Genomic DNA, 23406 nt, shown 5'->3' with positions numbered 1-23406 from the left:
TAAGGCTGAAGCGTAAGCTACTCTTAGGGATGGTGCTTGCTATTAGGAATATGTGATTCTGAAGCCAATCAGAAACAACGTCAACAACATTTGCACAGAAAGTTCTATCTCACATGCACAAAGTAAGAGCGGACAACACATTTGTTGTGCAACTAAATCTAGTATTTCATTTGAAAGTCAAATAAACGCACTCTCCCCTACAACTTCCAGCGTCCCACATGCAAGAGACAAAGCACGGCACAACCAGGGACTTTCCAAAAAGGACAGTGAGTCACGGCGCGGCATGTGGTGGAGGACTTACAAGCCTCAAGCCTAGAAGGACTGCCACTGGGAAGAAAACGCTCGATCCATCCCACTGCCCCTTCTCTGGGCTCTCCGGTATGTGCCAGCCCGAAGGACAAAGCAGGCAGCCAGCAACACAAGCCTGACGCCGTCAAATGTGATACAGGGGAAAACTGGTCATGGCATGACCCCAGTGACTTAATTCTTCCATCATCAGAAGGGTTACCCCTATCATAAATCAGCAGTGTCATGCTTAACATGCAAGACAGCTTACTAGATGAGATCCACCGGTCAATTTTGGTTTTTACCTCCAAACTCGAGAGCCTAGTGAAAGAACATAATCTTTTATGCCCCTATTTTCCAGCCGGCAGCCTCTGTCAAGACTGAACATTTTTGACAAAATATACTACCTGGTGCCCTAACTTTCCATAATGACAAACTGGAAATAGAACTGGTCAATTTTTTAAATTGTTTGTAGTCAAGTTTCCCTTTCAGAATTGAAAAATAAACCATTAACTATGTACCCTTCTTCAAAGCAATAACCCCCAAATTAAAAAATAGATAGCAGTGCAGAACTCAGCTATGAAAATAATATAGAACTTATCATCTCCTGACTTGTGACATCACGCACATCAGAGAGCATCCTCTGCGCACCGGGGTTGAGGAGAAGCAAAGATGAGCGATGCTACACAGATAATGCAAGAGGAAATGCTGTGCCTCAGGACAAGGAGATGCTCGGACAGAAGATGATACGGCCTCCCCCAGGTCTGCAGAGGTGGCCAGGGCATGCTCGCTTAGGGCTGTGATCTGGACGGTTCTAAACCTTTGCCTGGTCTTTGGGTGGCCATCAGCGAGAACTGATTTGAAAAGTCTCATTTCGGGGGAGGTTGTTTTTCTTTCCATTATGAGGCAGCTGTACGGCAAGGCCAGGAAGTGAGAATATAAATAGACTGGCTTCAGACACAGCTCTACAAAAACAGGCAAGGTTTTTTGTTTTGTTATTTTTTGTTTTTTGCATTGTGAGTAGGAATCTATATAGATTATATCATATTAGGGAAATATTTATCTTCACAAATATGGAGCTAGATTCTGATTATTAATATTCATCATTGGAAGGTATGCACAGTAGGTGTGGAGAGGGGTATATAATTACCCTCTGGAACTATCTGGAAGACACACCTCATGCTGGTAGGGAACTCTCAAAGGGTACCAGGTTGAGATCCCAATCCCACCCACTTATGTCCTGCTGAAGTTGCTCTGTGAGGGGGGGTGAAGGCTGCACACGTAGCCTTAGGGAAATGTACTACTGGAGATCTGCATGGATGTTTTGGTAAAAAAAAACAGGAGACAGACCATAGCGTAAGACTAAACTCAGTGGACAGTGAATGGGGATTCTCTAAAAGGGAGAGGGTGAGAGGGCTGGGAAGGGTGGGGCTTCACCAAGGATGGAGGTTTGGAGGAACTTCTCTGTCCTGAAGCTCAGGCATGAGGAACAGGGAGCAGGGCTAGGAACTGAGATGGGTCCACAAGATGACACAGGTTTTTCTTTATTTGGGTGGAGACGTTTCTTTAGGTCTATGGATGCAGTCACGCATCATCACTTTTAATTTTTTTTAATTGAGATAAAATTCACACAACATAAAATTCACCATTTTAACTATTTTAACGTATATAGGATTCAGCAGTTTCCAATATACTCACAATGTTGTGCAACTGCATGTATACTTGTAAAACCTTTTCCCTTTCCTATGCTGTAATTCCCTTTAGTGGCGCTAATCCTTCAATACTGTCTCGTCACCTTTGCAGCCCTGAGTGGAGATGCTAAGGAAGCCAAAAGAACAGGCCAGAAAAGGGAAGTGTGCTCTGTCCCAAGGTCACACCTGCGCTGATGACACTGTAAACAGAGTGGCTTCCTGGGGGAGGGGAAGGCAGCCTAGGAGCTCCACGCCAGGCCCTGTCTGGAAGCCAGCAGCGGCCCCCAGTGAAGCCAGGAGTGGTGGCAAAAACACACAACTGGAAGGACTGGCTGAGAGTGGAGGACCCGGGGCCGATGAGAGACAGTCGCCTCTCCTAAGACACAGTGCAATAGGGAGACCCACTGGCTCGAGGCTGGGAGTAGGGGCCAAGGAGGAGCAGATCCTTCAGTTTACACAAGGAAACCATGCAATGCTGCATGAACACATGGAGTCAATTCTTGTTGCCTGTGGTAGTCCCAAGCTATAAAGTCACCACAAACACTGTATACTGACTACTGGACCACGGCTCCTGGGGAAAATATGGGGACAGTTTCTTGCGAGCCTGTAGTCACATTTTTATCAACAAATTAAGACACAACTTTGTTTAATGTGCGTTTCTGTTTAAAGACACCTTATTTAATATATATTGTTGATTGATTAGCGTTGAACTCACAGTCAACAGCACTATAAATTCATGGCTGAATGAAGCTTCTCTAACTAATAGACATACTTTCTCTGTAAAGTACATCACAGCCTTCTTGTACTTAGGAACACGAGACAGCACTTTGGCACTATGCTTGGGGACATTTTAAACAGTGAAAGCAACAACAAAAAGCCCCAGAAAGGGAAAAATATGGCACTAAATAGACCGTGAAAATAACATTTCTTTACAGTCTGAAGACTGGATCAAGAAGGCAGAAGATGACCTTGTTCCCTCAGCTGGGAACATGCACACACATTTTTCACCACTTTGCACACGTCTGCAAATGAGTATGAAAGTGCCATAAAGTTTTGATTTTAGGGTTACAAATAAATTTTAGCAAGTAGTAGAATTCACAAATTCCAAACGTACAAGTAGTAAGGATTGACTATATCTAGTCCATCTGCCTTATACACGCAGCGCTTCTGCCTCCATTCATGGAGTTGATAAATTCAGAGATTAAGTCATTTAATCACAGATGTTTAATCTGCCAACTACATGAATACATTAAACAAACCATTTCAAACCTACCTCAAACGTGTTTTGATATTCAGTATTTTGTCAGGTAAAACATTACATTCCTACCAGACAAACCTTGACATAATAGACACAGAGGAGTTAGGTTTGTCTTCATTTCCATGTTTGCAAAGCAAGAGCAGATAGTTCCAGCCATCCCCAGCTGCCAGATGGTTCTGAGGATGAAAGGTGACAATACATGCAAAAGCCATTGCCTCCAGGATTCCTGCCTTTAGATTCACGTGAGAAGGGATCGACACGCTCACTTACCTGTACCCAGATATAGCTATCCACGGCTTTTAGAACCTTCACATTGTTAACGGGGTGGATTTCGACCAACAAAGTTAAGCACTTTGATCCTACAAAGAAAAGGAGGCTCTTAGTAATGCAGACCAGAATACCACACGTGATCTTCTCCAGACAGGCCAACCTCGAAAGTGGAAATGTGCCATCTGCTACACCAGTTATTCCACAAAGAAAAGTAATTTTCTTAAAGTGGACTTTGACATTTCTTAAAACCCAAAATAGACACAGAAAAGATCACAAAGGAGAAGTCACTGTGCACGGAGTGAGGAACAAGTTCCTGGCCTCTTCAGTCATTCTTAGCATAGTTTCACACGCCCTCTTGCTTCTAAGCCTAAACAAACAGCTCTGTTCAGTGTCACTCCAATTTGGCAGCACAATGCCAAATAATGTTTGTGCATGAAAATATGAAGATATTTCTGATGCATGAACATGTTACGATTGACAGCACCTGTTGGGACCACAGGGGCGTGGCTTCCCTCAGGAATGGTGGTGGAGCTCCACTGATAAAGACCCACTTATTTCCTCCGTGTCACATTTGAGCAAAGGTCACAAAAGATAGCAATTAGGAGGAAGTCCTTGGACACAGGCTAGAAAGTGGTTACCACAGATATAGCCTCCCTCCCCCAAGATTAAACCTCTGAAAAGAAGAACTTGCCTTGTATTTGAGTTCTTATAAAGACTCTAATATTCTCAGATGCTTTCTCAATGACTATTTTGAATAATAATGTTTCAATTTGGGGATGGCACAGCAGCCTGGAGCTGAATCAATGCCAGTTTTCACTATTTAAGAAAGTAACCTGACAGCACTGCTTTATTAAAAAAAAAAAAAAAAAGGCAAAAATGTAAAAAAAATTTCTGGGATATGGCCTCATAATTGCAAGGACTGAATATTTCTGTAAATATGCCTTTAAAAGATGACTGAAAAAGCAAGACAGTGAGTGAGTTATTGTCTGGGATCATAAATATACAAGGACAGAACAAATGAAAAGCAAATGCTGTTTGGTCAATGGGTGCTTGTAGCTCAGTATGACAATCCCATTGACAGGATCACACACCAGTTCAAAAGGGCGGTATTTCCAATAACTGAGACAGAAGTCAAGGTGAGGTGCTTCAGGAATCTGCCTGATGACTCAAAAATGGCTCTGAGAATAAGAAAGATATTGGTGTCAAAAATACTTGTGAAGAAGAACAGAATGGAAATGTTCTGTGAAATGTGAGAATGAGAAAGAAAGCAATTTTCCTTATTATTTAAGCATGCGTAACTAAATTAACAAGTAATACAAAGCTGACATTCGACTATTTTATCTCTTGCCTTAAGAGCTTATATATTCCAATTGGAAAAAAAATGGGGAGGGGTAAGAGGAAGCAGGGGAATCTCCTTATTGGAAAAATAAGGAGTCACCTTTCATTTGGCCTTTTTTGGTAGCGAATTTGTACCCAAATGAGATAACTAGCTATCAGCTAAATTCACTTGCCTTTAAAAGAGGAAAATTTTCAAGGCCAGAAAGCATCTTCCCACACTCATTTTTCCCTTCTTTAGGGCAGCCCTAAACTTAACTAAGAGAATCAGCATTAAGATAACAGTAATCGTGCAAACAGGAATTTCTCTCAATAACACGCCATGTGCTTTCCTAGTGTAACAGGAAGCTCTCTGGATTAGGGTTCTAGAGACGTTGGTTCTAGTTTAAGCTCTGCCACTAACCTAATAGATACTTTTCAACAAATGACCAAGGATTCCCAGGCCTCAGTGCCTTGTCATTAGAAAAATTAACTGAAAAGCTATCGAAGCAGATCATTCCTACGATCACTTTCAGCCATAAAATCGCATGATTCCCTGAAGGGCTTAAAGTTGTCTTAAGAATTCAGAGAAGCCAGGCATCAGTGGAAACCCGGAGGGCATCACTGAAGGGTACAACACGGCCAGACAGCATATAGACATCACAGGAAGCAGAGACAGCAGGATCGAAAGCCACAACATGGGCGGACCTCGAGGGCATCATGCTTAGTGAAATAAGACAGACGGAGGAAGACACATACTGTATGAGCTCTCTTATATGTGAAAGCTAAACAAACAAACAAAAACCCAAGCTCACAGATACAGAGAACAGACGAGTAGCTGCCAGAGGCAGGGAGCGGGGGTTGAGAGAAAGAGGTGAACTGTTTTTTAGGTTTGTTTTTGGTTTTAGTTTAAATCAACTGACTAAAAGTTTTTTTAAAACCCTGGGGATAGGCCTGGCACGGGGAGGGTGGAGAGTGGGCAAAAGAAGCTGGGCTCCCACAGGTCAAGGTCCACGTTGTGAAATGGTGACAAGGTCGGGAAAGTCCAGGAGGGCCCGGTTCTGAAGAAGCTCTGGTTCTTAGAGCTCTGGAACCAAACCACAGCTTCCTGGAGAGTCCGCAGCACTGGACTGCCCACAAGGTGCATGGGGCCCCTGGAGAGTCCCGGCGCGGGCAGTGGGTCCACAAGCGGTCACTCCAGTTGCTGCCCAGGGGCATCTGCTGGGCCTTGGGGCACATGCAGCTCCACAGGGGAGGGTGAGGGGGCAGCTGGGCCTAGCTTCCTATGGAGGGTCATTTTCTAAACAAAACTCTAACTGCCATGGCCACGGCCAAGAAGAGAAGCACTGTTGACGTTGTAAAAAAAACTGTGTTGTAAAGTGTGTGGACCAAGGAACCCATCTTGTTCACATGAAAGATGTTACAGTTGGTCTCATTTGCAATGGAAAAAAATCTCATTATAAGCAAGAGAGTTAAACAACACCGTGAGGCAACCTACATTTCATCATCAAACGGCTTATCAGGGCATTCACGGACACAGAAAACAAGACTTTCCAAATATTTGTTCAAAGGACAAAACATAATAGATCCCATAGTGCTTTCTGGTCGCATCACTTCTGAAACCCTAAGTGAACAAAGGCCTCCTCCGGCCTCCAGGACTGTCTGCACCTCACCCCCGTCTCCCTCTGGCCTCCGTGCCTTCCACTCTGCCCTGTGCGCGCCACTGTGCCTCAGTGACCTCCTCACATCCTTGAACTGCAGCCACAAGCACACTCCGGCCTCAGCCTGTCCACGGCCGCTGCCAGACGCGGGTCTCCTCAGAGCCACGCGCTCTCCCTCCCCACTTTCAGATCGCTGTTTCAACACTCCTCTAACAGTGTTTCCTAGGATCAAACCCCCAATAAACTAACGGCGCTCAGACTCTACTCAGGGGGAAACCCAAGCTAAGACAAGAAGTGATCTCAGGGAACAGGATCAGCTCTGCCTCGAGGGGCTGGCGTGAGGGAGTGGGAGAGCGAAAGGGAAGAAAGCAAAGTCAGGACGTGGGGCATCATCAAGTGAGAGACCACCGGGGGTCTTGAGCTGTACAGAGCGCACCCCAGAATACCCGCTTTAGGGATGGAAGAGCGGGTATTTATCCTTCAGCTCCTTGCCCCCATTCATCATGGCTTACCCTACTGGGAATCTTTTCCAACCGTACATACTTCCAGGTGATACAAACAGATTTTCCCAAGGGCTCTGGGCAAAGAGTAAGAAGTTGGCAGAGAAGCTGAGGGGAGGCACTGTCTGCCAGATTACACTCGGGCAGAGCTGGCTCCCACCGCAGGGCTGGCGTAAAAGGTGAGCTAAGAAGATGGAAAGCATGAGCCATCTACCACAATCACCAAGAATGTCCATTCTAGTATTTCTAAAGATGCGATCAGATCATCTCACTACAGGTGCATCCAACTTTTGAGACTGAGTCAGCACAGCTGAATGGGAGTCAAGGTCGTACTCAAAACTTACAATAAAGTTGGTCTGAAAGTTCACTGTATGATATATATAATTGCCACTGTTCTGCATGCTAATCAGGCATAGATGGTAGACATAAAGATTATAGCTTCTACTGTGTTTACCAGCATAATAAAGAATTTCTAAAGCTAAAATGAATAAGGCTCAAGAGGAACTGGGAGGTGCAGGGAGCCAAGCCAAGGTTCTGTATAGACGCCCAGCCTTGTGTTTGGGAGGAACACAAGCAACTAGGCCTTTCTCTTCTTGGATAAAGGGGTTTACTAGCCCAGGAGATCAGGGTCATCTCCTGGTTTTGCCCAGACCCTTGATTTAGGGATCAGGATACCAGTGTCTTAGATCCTATTTTCCTTAAGCTAGGCCAGGTCCATCACCTCTGAAGGGAGCTTTGCCCCTAATTCTAAGAGGAGCAGACAATGCTAAGAGGCAGACACGGCACAGGAGAGGGAAGAGGGTTGCTGCGGTCCTCAGGGTAACAGAGCAAGAGGGAGGGGAAGGATGACTAACACAAATGATGAGATTTCAGGGGAAGCCTCCAGCCCGCCAACAGCTCCCATAAGCTCTCGTGCTGAGGTCCCTGAGGAGGTCCCATCCAGCCTTGGCTCTGGCTCTCTTGACACTCTAAACTGGCTCTGTGGGAGCCCAGGACTGCCTCCTAAGCCTCATGTGGAAAGTATGTACAAGGGCTTTTTCCATCACATGCAACTGCAGGAGACTATATCTGAGTGGGAACTATGCTAACAAAAGGAGTTTAAGTGCTGAATAAACAGAACAGATGGAAAGCACTGCAGGATCAGAACAGTAAGAGATAAAAATGAGATGCACTAGACCAGAGGTTGAAAAATGGTAGTCCACAGGCTACATCCAGCCACAGGGGGTTATCATTGCCTGAGGACAATTTTTAAAAATATTTGAGCCAACATTTAAAAATTAAATTTTTACTTAAAAGTCTATACTTCTCTTGATAAATTGAAAAGCTAGTCCGACTGGGCTCATTGTCCCCACTCTGGATGGGGGACATATGCCCCATGGGACACCCCCACCCACCATGAGTCCCTATAGCTTGCTTGCCATGAGGACAATTGCCAAGCCTCTCTTGCATGCCCCTGTACCCCCAGCACCACGCACGGTGCCTGGCCCACTGCAGGCACTCAATATTTGTTGAGTTCTTGACAGACAGATGATGTCGAATGTCAAGGGCGGGGAGGGCATTTCATAGATCACAAACTATGAAGTGAGGCTTGGGAAATGAAAAGAATTGATTTTTATTTAGAACTGGCGGACTACTCATAATTGGCGGACCGTTCATAATGCATTATGCATTGGTCAACAGTTCACCAGATATAAGAAAAAAATAGTATTCTTGAAGGAATACCAACCTTTTCCCAACCTTTCACACCACCTTCTGACCATAGGGTTCTAGTGTGTTCTCAATGTTTTAGTCTGCAGGTGCTAACTGTTTTTTTTTTAATACTTCTGACATTTACTGTTATATTATTTTCTGTACTTTCTTATTTACTTGAAAAAAATAACTTAAAAACACTCTCTTTCATTCTTGACATGACCTTTGCCTTTTCACTCTGAGACTAAGCTATTTGTAAAGATGCTTGAAATTTGCCTCAGTAGTTCAATAAATCTTCTTCTATCAACAGGCACTAAAAGTATCATTTCATTACCTGGTTGAAGCTCATTTCTTCTTCCTTCTTTAGTAGATTGAACTAAACTTGCAGCTAACGGGAAAAGAAAAAATAATCCATCAGCAAATGATCCATGCAGCGGCTTGTTAAAGTTTACCATTTTACACCTGAAATGAGTGAGGGCTCAAAGGATCTGTCAGTGTTGATTAAGGTAAAACACAAAGCATTCCTTTTTTGTAGGTAGACTCTACAGATCGCTCATTCCAAATCGAACCTCCCAAGAACATCTCTTCTCAGAAAATCATCGTTATAGAAGACACAAACACTGCAAAAATCCAATACTTTGAAACTCAAAAAATGCAGTTTAGCTCTTGACACGTAGCAGTAAAAGAATTCCACTTACCAAGCAAAGTTCTCTCCCTGTTGACAGAGCAACTGACAACTTGCAAGTCTTTCTCAAATGTATAGAGATGCTATTGAAACAAAAAGTGTTTTTTAATTTGGAGTTTCATATTAAATAACTTTATGAATACAAATTCCCATTTAGTGCTCTACCAGGTATCATCGTGGCAAAACATTTCACTAAAGAACCATCCATGAAGCAGGTTTATCCATACTGAGAAGTTTCAGATTATTTTTTAAGAAAAAAGTTGACTATTGTAGGCCACGTTTGGCACTGAAACTTAACCATGAGGCAACAGAGCTTAGTGATTAAGAGCACAGACCTTGGAACCAAAAGAGACCCAGGTTCAAATCCTGAGTCTGCCACTGTCTGGCTGTGTGACTTTGGACAAATTATTCAACCTCTCTGTCCTCCTATCAGCAAAGTAGGAATCCTAACATCTATCTCATGAGATCATGAGAAGGATCGAGTGAGATAATCTATAGGAAGCACTTATTACAATGTCTACCACACATAATAAGCACTCAAATGTTGCTATTACGATTATTGAGGGAAGTTAAGTTTCAATCAAATCCCATCACTCTGATATCATTAACTATGTCTAAGAGACAATCACAAGTGCCACTCTCATGGGACTCTCTTCCTTAGAGCATTGGCAAAGTCATTTCACTTTATTTCATCTTGATTTTCTCACACTTTAAAATGTTGCAAGATTCTATTTCCTCAAATATTAAAGAAAATGAGAAAAGTCATGCAGAAACAGGAAGTGCTGTGCAGATTGAGGAACCGGAGTCAATCACAGTTACATTAGGCAAACCCTCTTAAAATATCTCGGAGAGTAAGGAAAGATAAATCTTAGAGCTCTGGAGAGAACAGGCTACGAGAAAGAGCGAGTAGCAGAAGTATTAAGAGGGAATAAAACAGGACTGAGAACACACTAGAATCTCATGGCCAAAAGATGATGGAAAATGTTGGGAAGTCAGGCAACCCTTGATTGGAGAAAGTGAACTTTGAGTTAATAAGAAGCCTCTGAATTCACCTGAGAGATTTTGGTTTCCTTTGACTCTGCTCTAAGTGAGGGATTCTAATTTATAACAAGAATCATGGATGTATGCAGTTAATTTTTAGTGTTTTGTCCCTTTAATTATAAAATAACACATGAGCATCGTCTCAGAGTTTAAAACATTCAAATACTACCAAATAAAAACTCCAGGCTCTTCGTTACGCTCACCCAACCCTAACCCCCTTCCAAGAGGAAACACGTTGGTAATTTGCTCTGTAGCCTTCCAGATCTTTTCATATATATTTATGCATATATATTGCATAGTTTTCTGGCAAGTTTTTTAAAAATATAAACGGAATGTACTATTCTGGCAACACGCTTTTCTCATGTAACAATGTGTTTTAGAGGGCCTTCTTTGCCAGTGTACATTTATAGACTTCTTAATCCCTTAATATTTGGAAATTGTTTTTACGTAGGCACAAAATGACTCGCTCCCATTTGCCCCAAGAATTAGGCAAACCTGTCACATCAGCCAATGCCTTATGTGAGTGGCTTGGGTCCATACCTTGATCTTTGAGACGCAATGAGAAGCCAGGCAGGTGCAGGTTCAGCAGAAGCAGAACCAGAACCCGGGGACACGACGTGATCCTAAGCCCCTGGGAGCACAGGAATCTCGGGGAGGACACTGGACTTCCCGCATTCCTATGGGATGTTGGTTAATTGATCTGAGCCAATTTTGCTTGAATCTCAAAGGACTAAGAGACTTCAGCTGAAGTTTTGGTCTAGGAGTCCTTGCACTATTTTTTTTTTTTTTTTAAGAAAATGGTGCCAGGAGATGGTAAGAGGGAGAAGAGAAAGGAAGGCAAAGAAATAAAAACTAAACTTTTAGAAAAATGAGAATTTGTATCTATAAAAAGCAGGAGGCAGAAAGAAGGAAAATTCTAAAAGCAGTAATCAAGGAGTAATCTATGATTTATGGTGATTTTTACCTCATTTTGTCTGGTGTGACAATCAAATAATCCAAAGAAGACGTTTCCCTTATCATCCTAGAAAAAATTAACTAGATGTTTATTAAAGGTCATTATTTAGGAAGTTAAGATATTACTAGTTTCAAAATAAACCTGCAATAATTCAGCTAATATTAGCAATAAGCACCGTAAAGGTAGCTTGCCGTGCAGGTCAGAAAGAGACTGAACCTGCACACAGGCTCGAAGAGAGCAGTGGACTAAGGATGTGCAGCTCCGTGAGTTTCAGGGACCCTGTCTAGTAGCACTGAGGATGGTGAAAAAGCAAATCTTTTCGTACTTCCATTTATTTTTTTAAGAGAATATAAACCGTATGATGGACATTGGGAGTGGCGAGAACAAGTCCCTGATAGTCTTCTAGGTAGAACTTTTTGAATCACACAATTCCTTACATGCAGCATACTTATAGGAATAACTTAAAATAACATTTTTTAAGCAAAAAAAAAAAAAGTACAGTGATACAACTGTGCAAAGCAAACTGGCCACTGAAATTATTCTTTCATGTTCCCTACTATAGTAAAGTTATCAGTAAATTAAACTGTTTTTCCTTAGAACACTTGACATTGAAAACACATTGTTCAATAATAATGCCTCAAAAGTTTGATGAGCGTTTCTAAGTCTGAACAGATGATGCAATCATATGTAATATTTTCTCAAAGATAAAATTTGCACACACTAATTAGGTTTAAACATCTTTTACTTGGCATTTTCCCTCTAGAAAATGGACCTGCTCATTTATTCAAAAAATGTGACCACTGTGTCAGACACTGTGTAGATTTTTATTTTATTTTAAAAAGAGAAAACATTTCACGAGACTGAATTTGAATCACCCGTTTAATCTCACAACATAAAAAAGTCATCTGTTAAAGATTAAATGCCAAGGTTTATTCATTATCCCTCAATAAGATATAGCATAAAATTCTATAAAAGAGAATATAAATGGTTAAAATAGTAAATTTTATGTTATGTATAGTTTACCACAGTAAAAAAAAAGAAAGAATACCGATGTACCTTATAGGTATAAATAATATTTCCATTTCTTTCAACATTTAGTACACGTAAGCTCTCATAATTATTTTCTAAAATACCTGAAATGATAAGATAATAGCCAGTTAATACTTAGCAGAAGTTTAAAAACACATCTAACGAATATAATATTAGTGAAAAGCCAAATATAAAAGAATAAATATGGATAATTCCATTATATAGAGTTTAAAACAGGCAAAGCGAGTCTATTGCATTAGAGGTCAGGACAGTAGTGACCTTTAGGGAAGAGCAAAGGAGTAGTGATGGGGAAATGTCTCAAGGGAGCCTTCTGAGCTGCTGGGAATGTTGCAAATGTTGAGTATGCTGATATCCCCACTTTGCAACAACTCACTCTTGACCTGTATGCTTTTCTGTGTGCATGTTATACTTAAACAAATGTAAGTATCCATGAGTTTTTGCTTTATGAATCTTGAAGCTATGTTATTAGGGGCATAAAACCTTAGAATTGTTATAGCTTCCTGGTGCATTCAGCTGTCAGGAACTCAGCAGCGCTGCCAGGTGTCAGAGTGGTAGATTAAAGCAACCAGCTAAAAAAGCAAGTCAGTCAAGCCTTTTAACACTTACTGTGATGGTATAAGCAAGAGGCTAAACCCGAGACAGCACCAGCTTCCCAGCCCACGTTCCCCCCTGGAATGGCATGCTGGTGGAGGGGCAGGTAGACCAGCAGAGAGGCGGGGATCGCCCACTGCTAGGGAGCCCCAACAAAAGGCTCCTCCAGTATCGTGGACCCAGGGGCTCAGCAGAGGGAGATGAGACGAGCAATGAGTGGGAAAAGTACTGAGTACTGAGTCAAAGTGGAGAAAAAGGATCTTCAAAGTTCCCCTCTTTTTCCTGCTAAGGTGGCAGGCAGAGGTGCTTAAGGAAGACCTCTGCTGATGGCTCCTGATAAAGAGGCCTCCACACAGAAGCACCCGGGCTGGGAATGCAGCCGTGTATAAGAAGATGGTCAGCCACCGGGGTCTGAGTCCTGACTGTGCCTCCCTTCAGGGACTTCAGTGCGTGGCTGTGCACCAAGCCTGGTTTGGGGAGGGCACCTTTCCTGCACATGAGGCCTGCCAGGCAAAGCTTCGCAATTGCTGATGTTTGGGCCTGAAAAATCACACATAGGTTTTTAACCAGGAGCTGGACTAGTCAACCCTTTTATTCATTATAAAATGTCTTTTATCTTTAAAAATTCTTTTTACTTTAAAGTCCACTTTATCTGACATCAGCATAGCCACATCAGCTTTCTTTTGGTTAATGCTTACATGATATAATTTTTTCTCTCCTTTTATTATTAATCTTCCTGTGTCTTTAAGATATGTGTCTTACAAGCAGTTTCCTTTAATTAGAGTATGTTGCCCATTTACATTTAATGAAATCATTGATATATTGGGTTTACAGCAATCATATTACTATTTTCTATGTGACTCAACTGTTTTACTCTTTTTTTTTTTTTTTAAAGATTTTATTTTTTCCTTTTTCTCCCCAAAGCCCCCCCGGTACATAGTTTTATATTCTTTGTTGTGGGTCCTTCTAGTTGTAGCATGTGGGACGCTGCCTCAGCGTGGTTTGATGAGCAGTGCCATGTCCGTGCCCAGGATTCGAACCAACGAAACACTGGGCCGCCTGCAGCGGAGCGCACAGACTTAACCACTCGGCCACGGGGTCAGCCCCTGTTTTACTCTTTTCTTGCCTTCTTCTAGATTAACCAAAGTGTTTATTATTTCATTCTCCTACCTATTAACTTGCCAGTTATATATCTTTTGCTATTCTTTTATTAGTTACTCTAAAGTTGACAACGTGAATCCTTAACTTATTATGTTTTAACATTATGTGGTGCCAAGAAATGTGAAGCAATTAAGACTCTCATACACTGCTAATGGGAGTATAAACTGGAAAACTGGCAGTAGCTCGTGAAGCTGAACACACACGGCTCAGCATTTCACCTATACATACATCCCAACAGAAATATACATATATTTTGGCAAATGACACATATAATGTCTATAGCACTATGGTTCATAATGGCCAAAACTGGAAACCCAAAATATCCAGCAAATGAAGAATGAATAAATTGTGGGTACATCCAAACAATGGACAACAAGAATAAATTAACTTTTTATAACATAGAACACAAATAATTGAGCAAAAGAAGCCCAGGTCCTCCTCCTTCTCAAAAAAAGGGACAAATTACATGATTTAATTGATACAGAAGTTTCAAAGACAGGGAAAATGAATCTATGGTGCTAGATGAGTGATTGCTGGAAAGGAGCGAGAAGGGGATCTTCAGGGTTCTATTAATGCTGTCTGTCCTGATTTGCGGGCTAGTTCCATGGATGAGTTGCACACTGTGAAAATTAACTGAGCTGTGCACTTATGATTTGTGTACTTTTCTGTAGGAAAGCCATATTTTGACAAAAGATATAAAGATGCTTTACACAAACATTTAACTTGTAAGTTAACTGATTGTCATTTGTCTTCTAAAATTTTAGGATATTCTTCCCAATTCTACAGTTAAAGGATTTAAACACCGGCAGATACAGCCTTGAGAACTATCATAATTAATTGAGGAGAAAGGTGTATTTCTCCAATTTCCTCAAAATTAAATTGCTTAAACTCGACTCATTTCCCCCATAAATGAATAGCGTTTTTAGATGTTAAAATATGATCATGTTGAGTATGACAAGTTACAATATTCAGACAAAACATTTGCAAAATATCCTATAAGTCAGAGCAAATTTCAGTTTGTATTCCTGATTAAAAGGAAAAAAACAGGATAAAAAATAAAGACAATTGGTGACCTGGACCCCTGAACTGGAGCTGGAGGTGGGCAATATTTAGACAGGCAAGGAACAGGTTTCACTGAGAACTTAGGAATCATCCTGAGATCTCTCTTCCCCACTCCTCACAGAAAGAAGCTGCCTGGACCTTCTGGTGGTGGGCAAAAGGGAGGCGAAGTGTTTTTTATATATGGGTATATACACTTCTTAATGCATACTGAGCTGTCAAACGCACTTCCCACTGATTAAAAAAAGACGGATGATCACTTGGTCTCAGGAGAATAACATGATTCAATTTGTTTACTGCTAAATAGCACTTCACAATTTACAGAGGTCTCATTTCTATCTCATCTACACTGTGTAAAGTATTATAGGCCCATTGTACCGATAAAACAATTGACTTTCCATGAGGTTAAGATACTTGGTCAATATCCTATATTGAAAAAGTGGCACAGACTAATCTCCAACCTAGAAAAAGGTAAACAGAGGGAACTAGGTTTCCTGTGCCACACTAACAATGGGAAAACGGATAATTACTGAAAAATCCTTTTAAGGTAGATTTTCGTAGACATCTAGAGAGAATTTCAATGAGTTTCTTTTCATCCTGCACATAACTCAAAATTCCTGGAATGCAACGTGTCAATATCTTGAGAAGTACTTTTTTCTTTCAAGATTATAAGGATGCTGGGAGAGACCTTCTCAAAAGTACACTTAAAAGGTTTCAGCTTAGATAAGAAACTCCTTTGCAAGAAATCTTGCTATGAAAATTCAATTTCCTTGCTAAATCAGCTCTATTTTCAAATCGCTAAAAAATTAAGAGAAAAAAATCTCCAACAAGTGAAGATTACAACAAATGATATATACTTATTCCATTAAACCAGTACTTCTCCACTCTGGCTGTGCATTAGAAACACCAGGGGAGCTTTTAAAAGAACATGGATGCCCGAGCCCTGCCCAGAATATTCTGATTTTATTGGGCTGGTGAGGGGCCCAGACTCTGGTGTGTACATGTTTTGAAGTTCCCTTTGGGATTCTAACGTGCAGCCAGGGTTGAGAACAATTGAACGACACATTTATATAATATATTAAACAACATTCACTAGATGGCATACCCAGGACCAACCTACAACGTAACCATGGTAGACAGAGTTGAAATAAACAAAAATAATGCTTTCATGGGTCTGTTAGGTAACAATAGTTGCAGTCTTAAATAATCCTAAGTACATAGTTCTCCTCTCAAGGACATTTGAATTAGACAGATTTGGCAATGTTGGAAATTCAGAGACCAATGTCTCACCACACACATTAACCCAGCAACCATCCCTGCCCAGATTAGTTGCCCATATTTTAGACACACCCTTTAAAAAAAAAAGTATTCAATAACCTCTTTGCTTATTCACTCTGACTTTTCTCCTGGTGGTTCATCACAGGAAATTCCAGAGGAGGAAGTTTAGCAATTTCAAATGAGGAAATGTGGTTTAATTTTACAGTTCAGTGTGCTCAGAGCTCATGGAGGAAAAATGAAGCATTTTGACAGAGGAGATACTTGCATAATTAAATTTACTAAAGCAAAGGAGGGTTCCTAGACATTAAAGATGTTGGCAAGTCACAGCTCATGTCAAATTGAAGCTCGTTTGCCAGATATTCTTGTCCCTTTCAATCCGCTCTTTTCTAAACATAAGTGACTTCACTTTACAGGAAGTCTCACAGTCTTATACAAAAATTTGGACTAGTTCCTAGTACACAGATCGAGAGGTGCTAAAATACGATTATACCTATGACATTTCTATTCTGTAAATAATTCACATAAGTCTTCAGGCTAACATGACCAGATATTATACTTCCTAAATTTATGAAGTAAGCATCATTATGTGACTTCCATTTCATATTCTGAATAAAATGAGAAAAAGCCAGGAAGGGGTGATTAGTTAAGAAAGAGACGAGAATTAGAAAAGGAGTCTAGGAAAGAAAAGTGAAAAGGAAGGACAGTGGTGAGAGAACAGAACAACAGTGAATGAAGACAACGTGACTAAACCACTCCCCTGAGCCCAGATCTGTCTGGATGCACAGGAGGCAACAACAAAAATCATTACTCTTGAATCAGTCACCCAGGAAAATATATCACTTCCCTGGCAAAGACGAATGACCACAAGATTTGAAAGATGAATCAATCTGATGTCTCATAAATCCGAGACTAATCAAAGCAGGCATGAAGACATAGGCAAGAAAACCCACATTCCTTATGGTCTTCAATATGCATGACATTTAAACCTTAGAAAATTTACATGCCATAGACTTTTTCTTAGTTTCTTGAAGATGTGATACATTCCAACAAGGGATTGAGCATTGGATGCAAAAATTAATATATAAAATCTGTTGTATTGCTACATACCAGTAATAGTTAGAACATGTAAAGTTTCTAAATGTGCCATTTATGAGAGTAACAAAAAATAATAACAACCCAGGAATAAATCTAGCAGAGAGTGTGCAGGGTCAGGGTCAGGATCAAGGGTCAGGGTCAGGATCAGTGTCTAGGGTCAGGGGTTAGGCTTAGGGTTAGGGAAGGGTCAGGGTCAGGGCCAGGGCCAGGGGTTAGGGCTTAGGGTTAGGGTTAGGGGCTAGGGCTCAGGGCTAGGGACTAATTTATCCAGATGAATTTTATCCAGATGGATTTAATTCCAGATGGATTAAAAAACAAACTATGAAGAGGACAGCTATAAAGCTTTTCAAACTTAATATAAAAAAATCTTCACGACTTCCGAATCAGGAAGAATTTCCCTAAAAGATCCCAAAAAGTACAAATCATAAAGAAAAGACTCACCAACTAGACATGAAAATTAAGAACTCTTGCTTATCAAAGGCACCATCACAAACTGGAAAAAAACAAGTGACCAAAAATATTGCAATACACGTGATGAATAAAGGGTTGGAATCCAGAATACAAAAAGAACCCTTAAAAATCAATATGAAGAAAACAACAGAAAAGTGGACAAAAGAATGAACAGATATCTCATAGAAGGGGACACTCAAATGGCCAATTAATATACAGAAATGCTGAACCTCAGGCCACAAGCAAACAACATTTAGACCCACCAGTCTGACAAAAAATTAAAATTCCGGAACTATCAAGAGCCAGTGAGGATATACGTAAAGGGTCAAAAACATTTCCGTACCACAAATGGGAGCATTAATAAGTACAACCACTTTGGAAAACAATTTGGCAGTAGCCAGGAAAAAGGAAGAAGGGTCTACCTATGACTCAGCAACTCCACTGTTGACACTCATCCTAGAGACACTCGTGCGTGTGCACTAGGAGACATGCACAAGGTGAGCAAAAGCCTTGACTGTAGTAGCAAACGCCAGAAACCTCCCAGATGTCACCCACCAGAAAAAGGATCAGTAAAGCCGGCTACTCTACGTCCTGAACTGAGACTGTTTAGTATCCAGGATGTTTATTACGGAGTGCTTAGCAAAGTGAGGTCAACACCTGTAGGAAGAAGGAGAAAGAAGGAGGACCAGGTAGGGGGAGAAGTCAAGAAGTCAAACTCAAGCTGCAGTGCAGGCCCAGTAGCTCAGGTGGCCTCAGGGTTCTCCACCAGGGAAGCTCTAGAACTGCAATGGATTGTCAGAGCTGTCTCATGTTGAATCAGAATGGCAGGCCTTTACACTCCACAACAAATCCTAATTAGAATGTGGGCCACACCCAAAAGGCCATGAAGTTGCTCGAGGCAATCCCTGAAGGGGCTGACAGCTAAAGGCTATCTGCTGACCACACTCACAGCACCTGGGACAAGCCTCCTTTGAAAGGAGGATGTAAGTGGTGCATCTCCATGACCACCACATTGTTGTATATTCACACAATGGAATACTATACGGCAGTGAAAATTAATGACCTATAGCAGTCAACATGGGTAAATCTCACAATAATGAGGGGGAAAAGGCAAAAAACACACATAGTATGCTTTCATTTACTTAAAATTCACAAACAAGCAAAATAAAATGATATTTTGCTTAGGGAGAAATACAAACAGGTTAAAACTAAAAATAAGATCAAAGAAATGTTAAAATATAAGAGCTTAAATGGTTGTTACCTCTGGGAGATGCAGGATAGACAGGAATAGGATCAGATAAGGGGACACAAGAGCCTTCAAAAGTCTTAGAAAACACAAATAAATGGAAATATATACCATGCTCATGGATTGGAAGAATTAATACTGTTAAAATGTCCATACTACAAAGAGCAGTCTGCAGACGCTGTGCAATCCCCATCAAAATACCAATGGCATCTTTCACAGAAAATAGACCAAATAATCCTAAAATTTGTATGGAACCACTGAAGACCCCCAACAGTCAAAGCAATCTTGAGAAGGAAAAACAAAGCTGGAGGTATCATGCTCCTTAACTTCAAACTATACTATGAAGCTACAGAAATCAAACAGTATGGTACTGGCATGAAAACAGACACATATATCAATGGAATAGAATAGAGAGTACAGAAATAAATCCACACATATATGGCCAATTAATCGATGACAAAGGAGGCAAGAATATACAATGGGGAAAAGACAGTCTCTTCAATAAATGGTGTTGGGAAAACTGGACAGCTACATGCAAAAGAATGAAATTGGACTACTTTCATACACCATGTCCAGAAATAAATTCAAAATGGATTAAAGACTTGAATGTAAGACCTGAAACCATAAAACACCTAGAAGAAAACATAGGCAGTCAGCTCTTTGATATCAGTCTTAGCAATATTTTTTTGGACCAGTCTCCTCAAGCAAGGGCAACAAAAGCAAAAATAAACAAATAGGAGTACATCCTACTAAAAAGCTTTTGCACAGCGAAGGAAACCATCGACAAAACAAAAAGGCAACCTACCCAATGGGAGAAGATATTTGCAAATCACATATCCAATAAGGGGTTAATATCCAAAATATTTAGGAACTTACACAAATTAATATCAAAAAAACAAACCCAATGAAAAAATGGGCAGAGGACTTGAACAGACATTTTCCAAAGAAGACATACAGATGGCCAACAGGCACATGAAAAGATGCTCAACATCACTCATCATCAGGGAAATGCAAGTGAAAACCACAATGAGATATCATCTCACACCTGTCAGAATGGCTATTATCAAAAAGACAAAAAATAACAAGAGTTGGTAAGGATGTGGAGAAAAGGAACCCTCATACACTGTTGGTGAGAATGTAAACTGGTGCAGTCACTATGGAAAACAGTATGGCTGTTCCTCAAAAAATTAAAAATAGAGCTACCATATGATACGGCAATTCCACTTCTGAGTATTTATTCAAAGAAAACAAAAAAACACTAATTTGAAGAGATGTATGCACCTCTATGTTCAGTGCAGCATTATTCACAATAACAACCTAAGTCCATCAATAGATAAATGGATAAAGAATATGTGATAGATATATCGGAATATTACTCAGCCACAAAAAAGAACAAAATGTTACCATTTGCAACAACATGGATGGACCTAGAGGGTATTATGCTAAGTGAAATAAGCCAGACATAGAAAGACAAATACCATATGATTTCACTTATGTAGAATCTAAAAAACAAAACAAAATGAAAAACAAAATAAAACAGAAACAGACTCACAGATCCAGGAAACAAACTGGTGGTTACCAGAGTGGGGAAGCGTTGGGTGTGGGTGAAATATGCGAAGGGGATTAAGAAGTAGCAACTTCCAGTTATAAAATTAATGAGTCATGGGGATGTAAGGTACAGCATAGGGAATACAGTCAATATTGTAATAACTTTTTATGGTGACAGATGGTAACTAGACTTATCATGGTGATCATTTCGTAATATACATGTATATAAATATCTAATCACTATGATGTACACCTGAAACTAATAGGATATTATGCGTCAATTATACTTCAATAAAAAGTCTTGTAAACTCTCGATACTGTTCTATTTTTAACGTGGATATGTGGTTTCGTTTTATGATTATTATTTATAACTTACATGTGTTGAAACATTCTTTTGTATAATTGTTTTAATTTTTAAAAGCACAAGTATTTTCTCCATTTATTTCAGAAGAGACCATTTTCCCAACGTTCAACCCAGAACCAGAAGCAGACGCAGTGATCAAATATGGTCCCCTCACTCTCTAACCCCTAGTGGATAAATCCTATCCCATAGGCACTGAATTTCCACGTGTGACTTAGCCCCGCTTCCCAGCTATTTTGCCAAGAATATGTCATACTTCATGAGTATTACTTAGCACCGCTAAAAAATCTTCAGTTATAATGGTTGATGTAAAAATATTAAGGCTTCAAATTTAGATAGCAAGTGAGCAGAGAGGAGACACTGCAATGGAATAATTATTCATAATTTACATTTGAAAAGCCGAGGCTCTGAAAGGAAAATAATTTGCACAAATTTGTGGAGTAACAGCTCTGCTAGAAATAAAACAGAATCCCGGATTCCCCTGCCACTGCTACAAATTAGTGCAGAAGAGGAATTAACTCCTGTTTTTTGAGCAACAACCCACTGGTGATTATCAGAAATATCGTCTTTTAGGATAACAGGGCTAATATCTTGCCAGGTGTTCTGCAAGAGCAAAATACTACCAACATCAGAAAACGCTGGTATTTCCAGTAAGTTCACTTTCTGAGGACCCAAGTGTATCTGCTGTTTAGTGGAATGTCAATGTACAAGTTTATATTTCTTCGCAGATGAGTAAGAGACACAAGGAAGCCAAAATCTAATTGGCTCGCACACAGCTTTTCAATCACAACACACGTTACTGAAACACAGGACTGTGGCATTTCACACTCCGTCTAACTTCTCATTTGCAGACACCTGCCATTTAGCTACATAAGGTGGAGGCTCAGAGAAAGGGTCACTCTGTGGTGGAAAGCAGACTTGGAGCTGCTTATTGTATTTTGAAAAGTTAAACTTTCAAAAACTGTTTGGACATTCAGAAAACTTTAAAATTTCCCCCAAAAGCAAACCTTTACTAATAATGACACTAGTCATTAGTCAAACTCACTAGTCAAAACTCAAGCCTTAAGCTATAAACATGACTCCTTATTTGGAACTAACAATCCACATGCCAAGACAACCCCACAAATAATTCTTCAAAAGCCATGAGACAGTGCCAAAATGCAAGGTAGGGATAGAAAACTTTCACCAAGATAAGGGGAAAGGCGTTGCAGATATGGGTAACGTGACAGCCCTTCCAAAAAATACCCTAAAACGGGAGGAAAAGATAGGAAGCACACTGAGTGGACAGCTCCTGTGCACAAGGTGGGATCCAGAGAAACCGCTGCTTCGAAGCTGAACTGAAGCCCTGAAGTGGCACCATTATTTACAGCAAACTTCTCTTCTTAAAAAGAAGAAGAAGAAAAAAGAAACTAGGAAATCACAGAGTTCCCCTTCTTTAAAGTTTTGATTGATCAATACTGGGGAGGCTCCAAAGTCACTTTACACTCCCTCATCAAAATAAAGACAAAGGATCTTGGTGACCGATGAAAACCACAGCCGCAATGCTGGGAATGTATTCCCCTGCGCCCTGAGGGCGTCGGGCAGGAAACCTGAGCATCGCTCCGTCCAGGCCCGCACAGGCGGTACGATCGGGGGTGGTGGGCACGGGCTCGGTGCTTCTCAGGACAACAGCAGGCTCTCAGGTCACTGCTCACAGCCTGAAAGCAGACCCCTGCCCTCTCGCACTTCACATCTGAAGCTGCAGGTCCTCCAAATCACGCGCACTGTTCACAGAGTTACGTCTCACAAATGTGGGGACAAACCGTGCAACTGTTAAGTATTTACACGGTGGTTTTCTTGGTGGCCATGACTCATCTTTTCTTTCTCAAAACGCGAGACCTTCCAGGAGCCCCTAGTCTTGGCAGAGCCCCTACCATGGGCGATGAACCTGCCCAGGCGGGTGAGATGCGAAGGAAGCGTCGAGAACGACCCGCTCCCACTCCCCGCAGCCGCGGATTAGCGCAGCGGAGTCTTGGCGCGCCCTCCCCGGAGGAGGTGATGCTGAGGGTACCGCCGGCGTCCGGGCCTTTCGGCTAAGGATGGACCGCTGCGGGCCACAAGCGAGCCAGAAGCCGCAGGACCCGCCAGAAGCAGCCGTGCAGCCCAGCCCAGCCCTCGCCCAAAGCCCGGGCCCCAAAGAAGGAAGCTCGCCCCCCGGCGCCGACCTTCCCGGGGGGGG

At 41.2% G+C, this 23406-nt stretch overlaps 1 protein-coding gene across 9 annotated transcripts in view; it reads right to left on the bottom strand.

Moving 5' to 3' along the window:
- The window catches only part of GSAP (gamma-secretase activating protein), a 79951-nt gene that overhangs the window by 55835 nt on the left and 710 nt on the right, over positions 1-23406 (bottom strand). For 8 of the 9 annotated variants that reach the window (XR_006889789.1, XR_006889787.1, XR_006889790.1 and 5 more), the window contains exons 2-6: positions 12406-12482; positions 11359-11415; positions 9367-9436; positions 9003-9056; positions 3505-3593 (exon numbers count right to left, since the gene is read on the bottom strand). Coding sequence is in view for 4 of the 9 variants with exons in the window: in XM_046669851.1 (XP_046525807.1) it covers positions 3505-3593; positions 9003-9056; positions 9367-9436; positions 11359-11415; positions 12406-12482 (347 nt within the window). In the remaining 5 variants the exon portion in view is untranslated. The remainder of the gene's footprint in view (positions 1-3504; positions 3594-9002; positions 9057-9366; positions 9437-11358; positions 11416-12405; positions 12483-23406) is intronic. The other variant, XM_046669855.1, reaches the window with a different exon arrangement.

This window comes from Equus quagga, chromosome 8 (assembly GCF_021613505.1).
Source record: "Equus quagga isolate Etosha38 chromosome 8, UCLA_HA_Equagga_1.0, whole genome shotgun sequence".
NCBI classification, from domain to species: Eukaryota; Metazoa; Chordata; class Mammalia; order Perissodactyla; family Equidae; genus Equus; species Equus quagga.
Note: the sequence above shows the minus strand (reverse complement) of the source record. Positions and strands in the feature narration are given on the sequence as shown.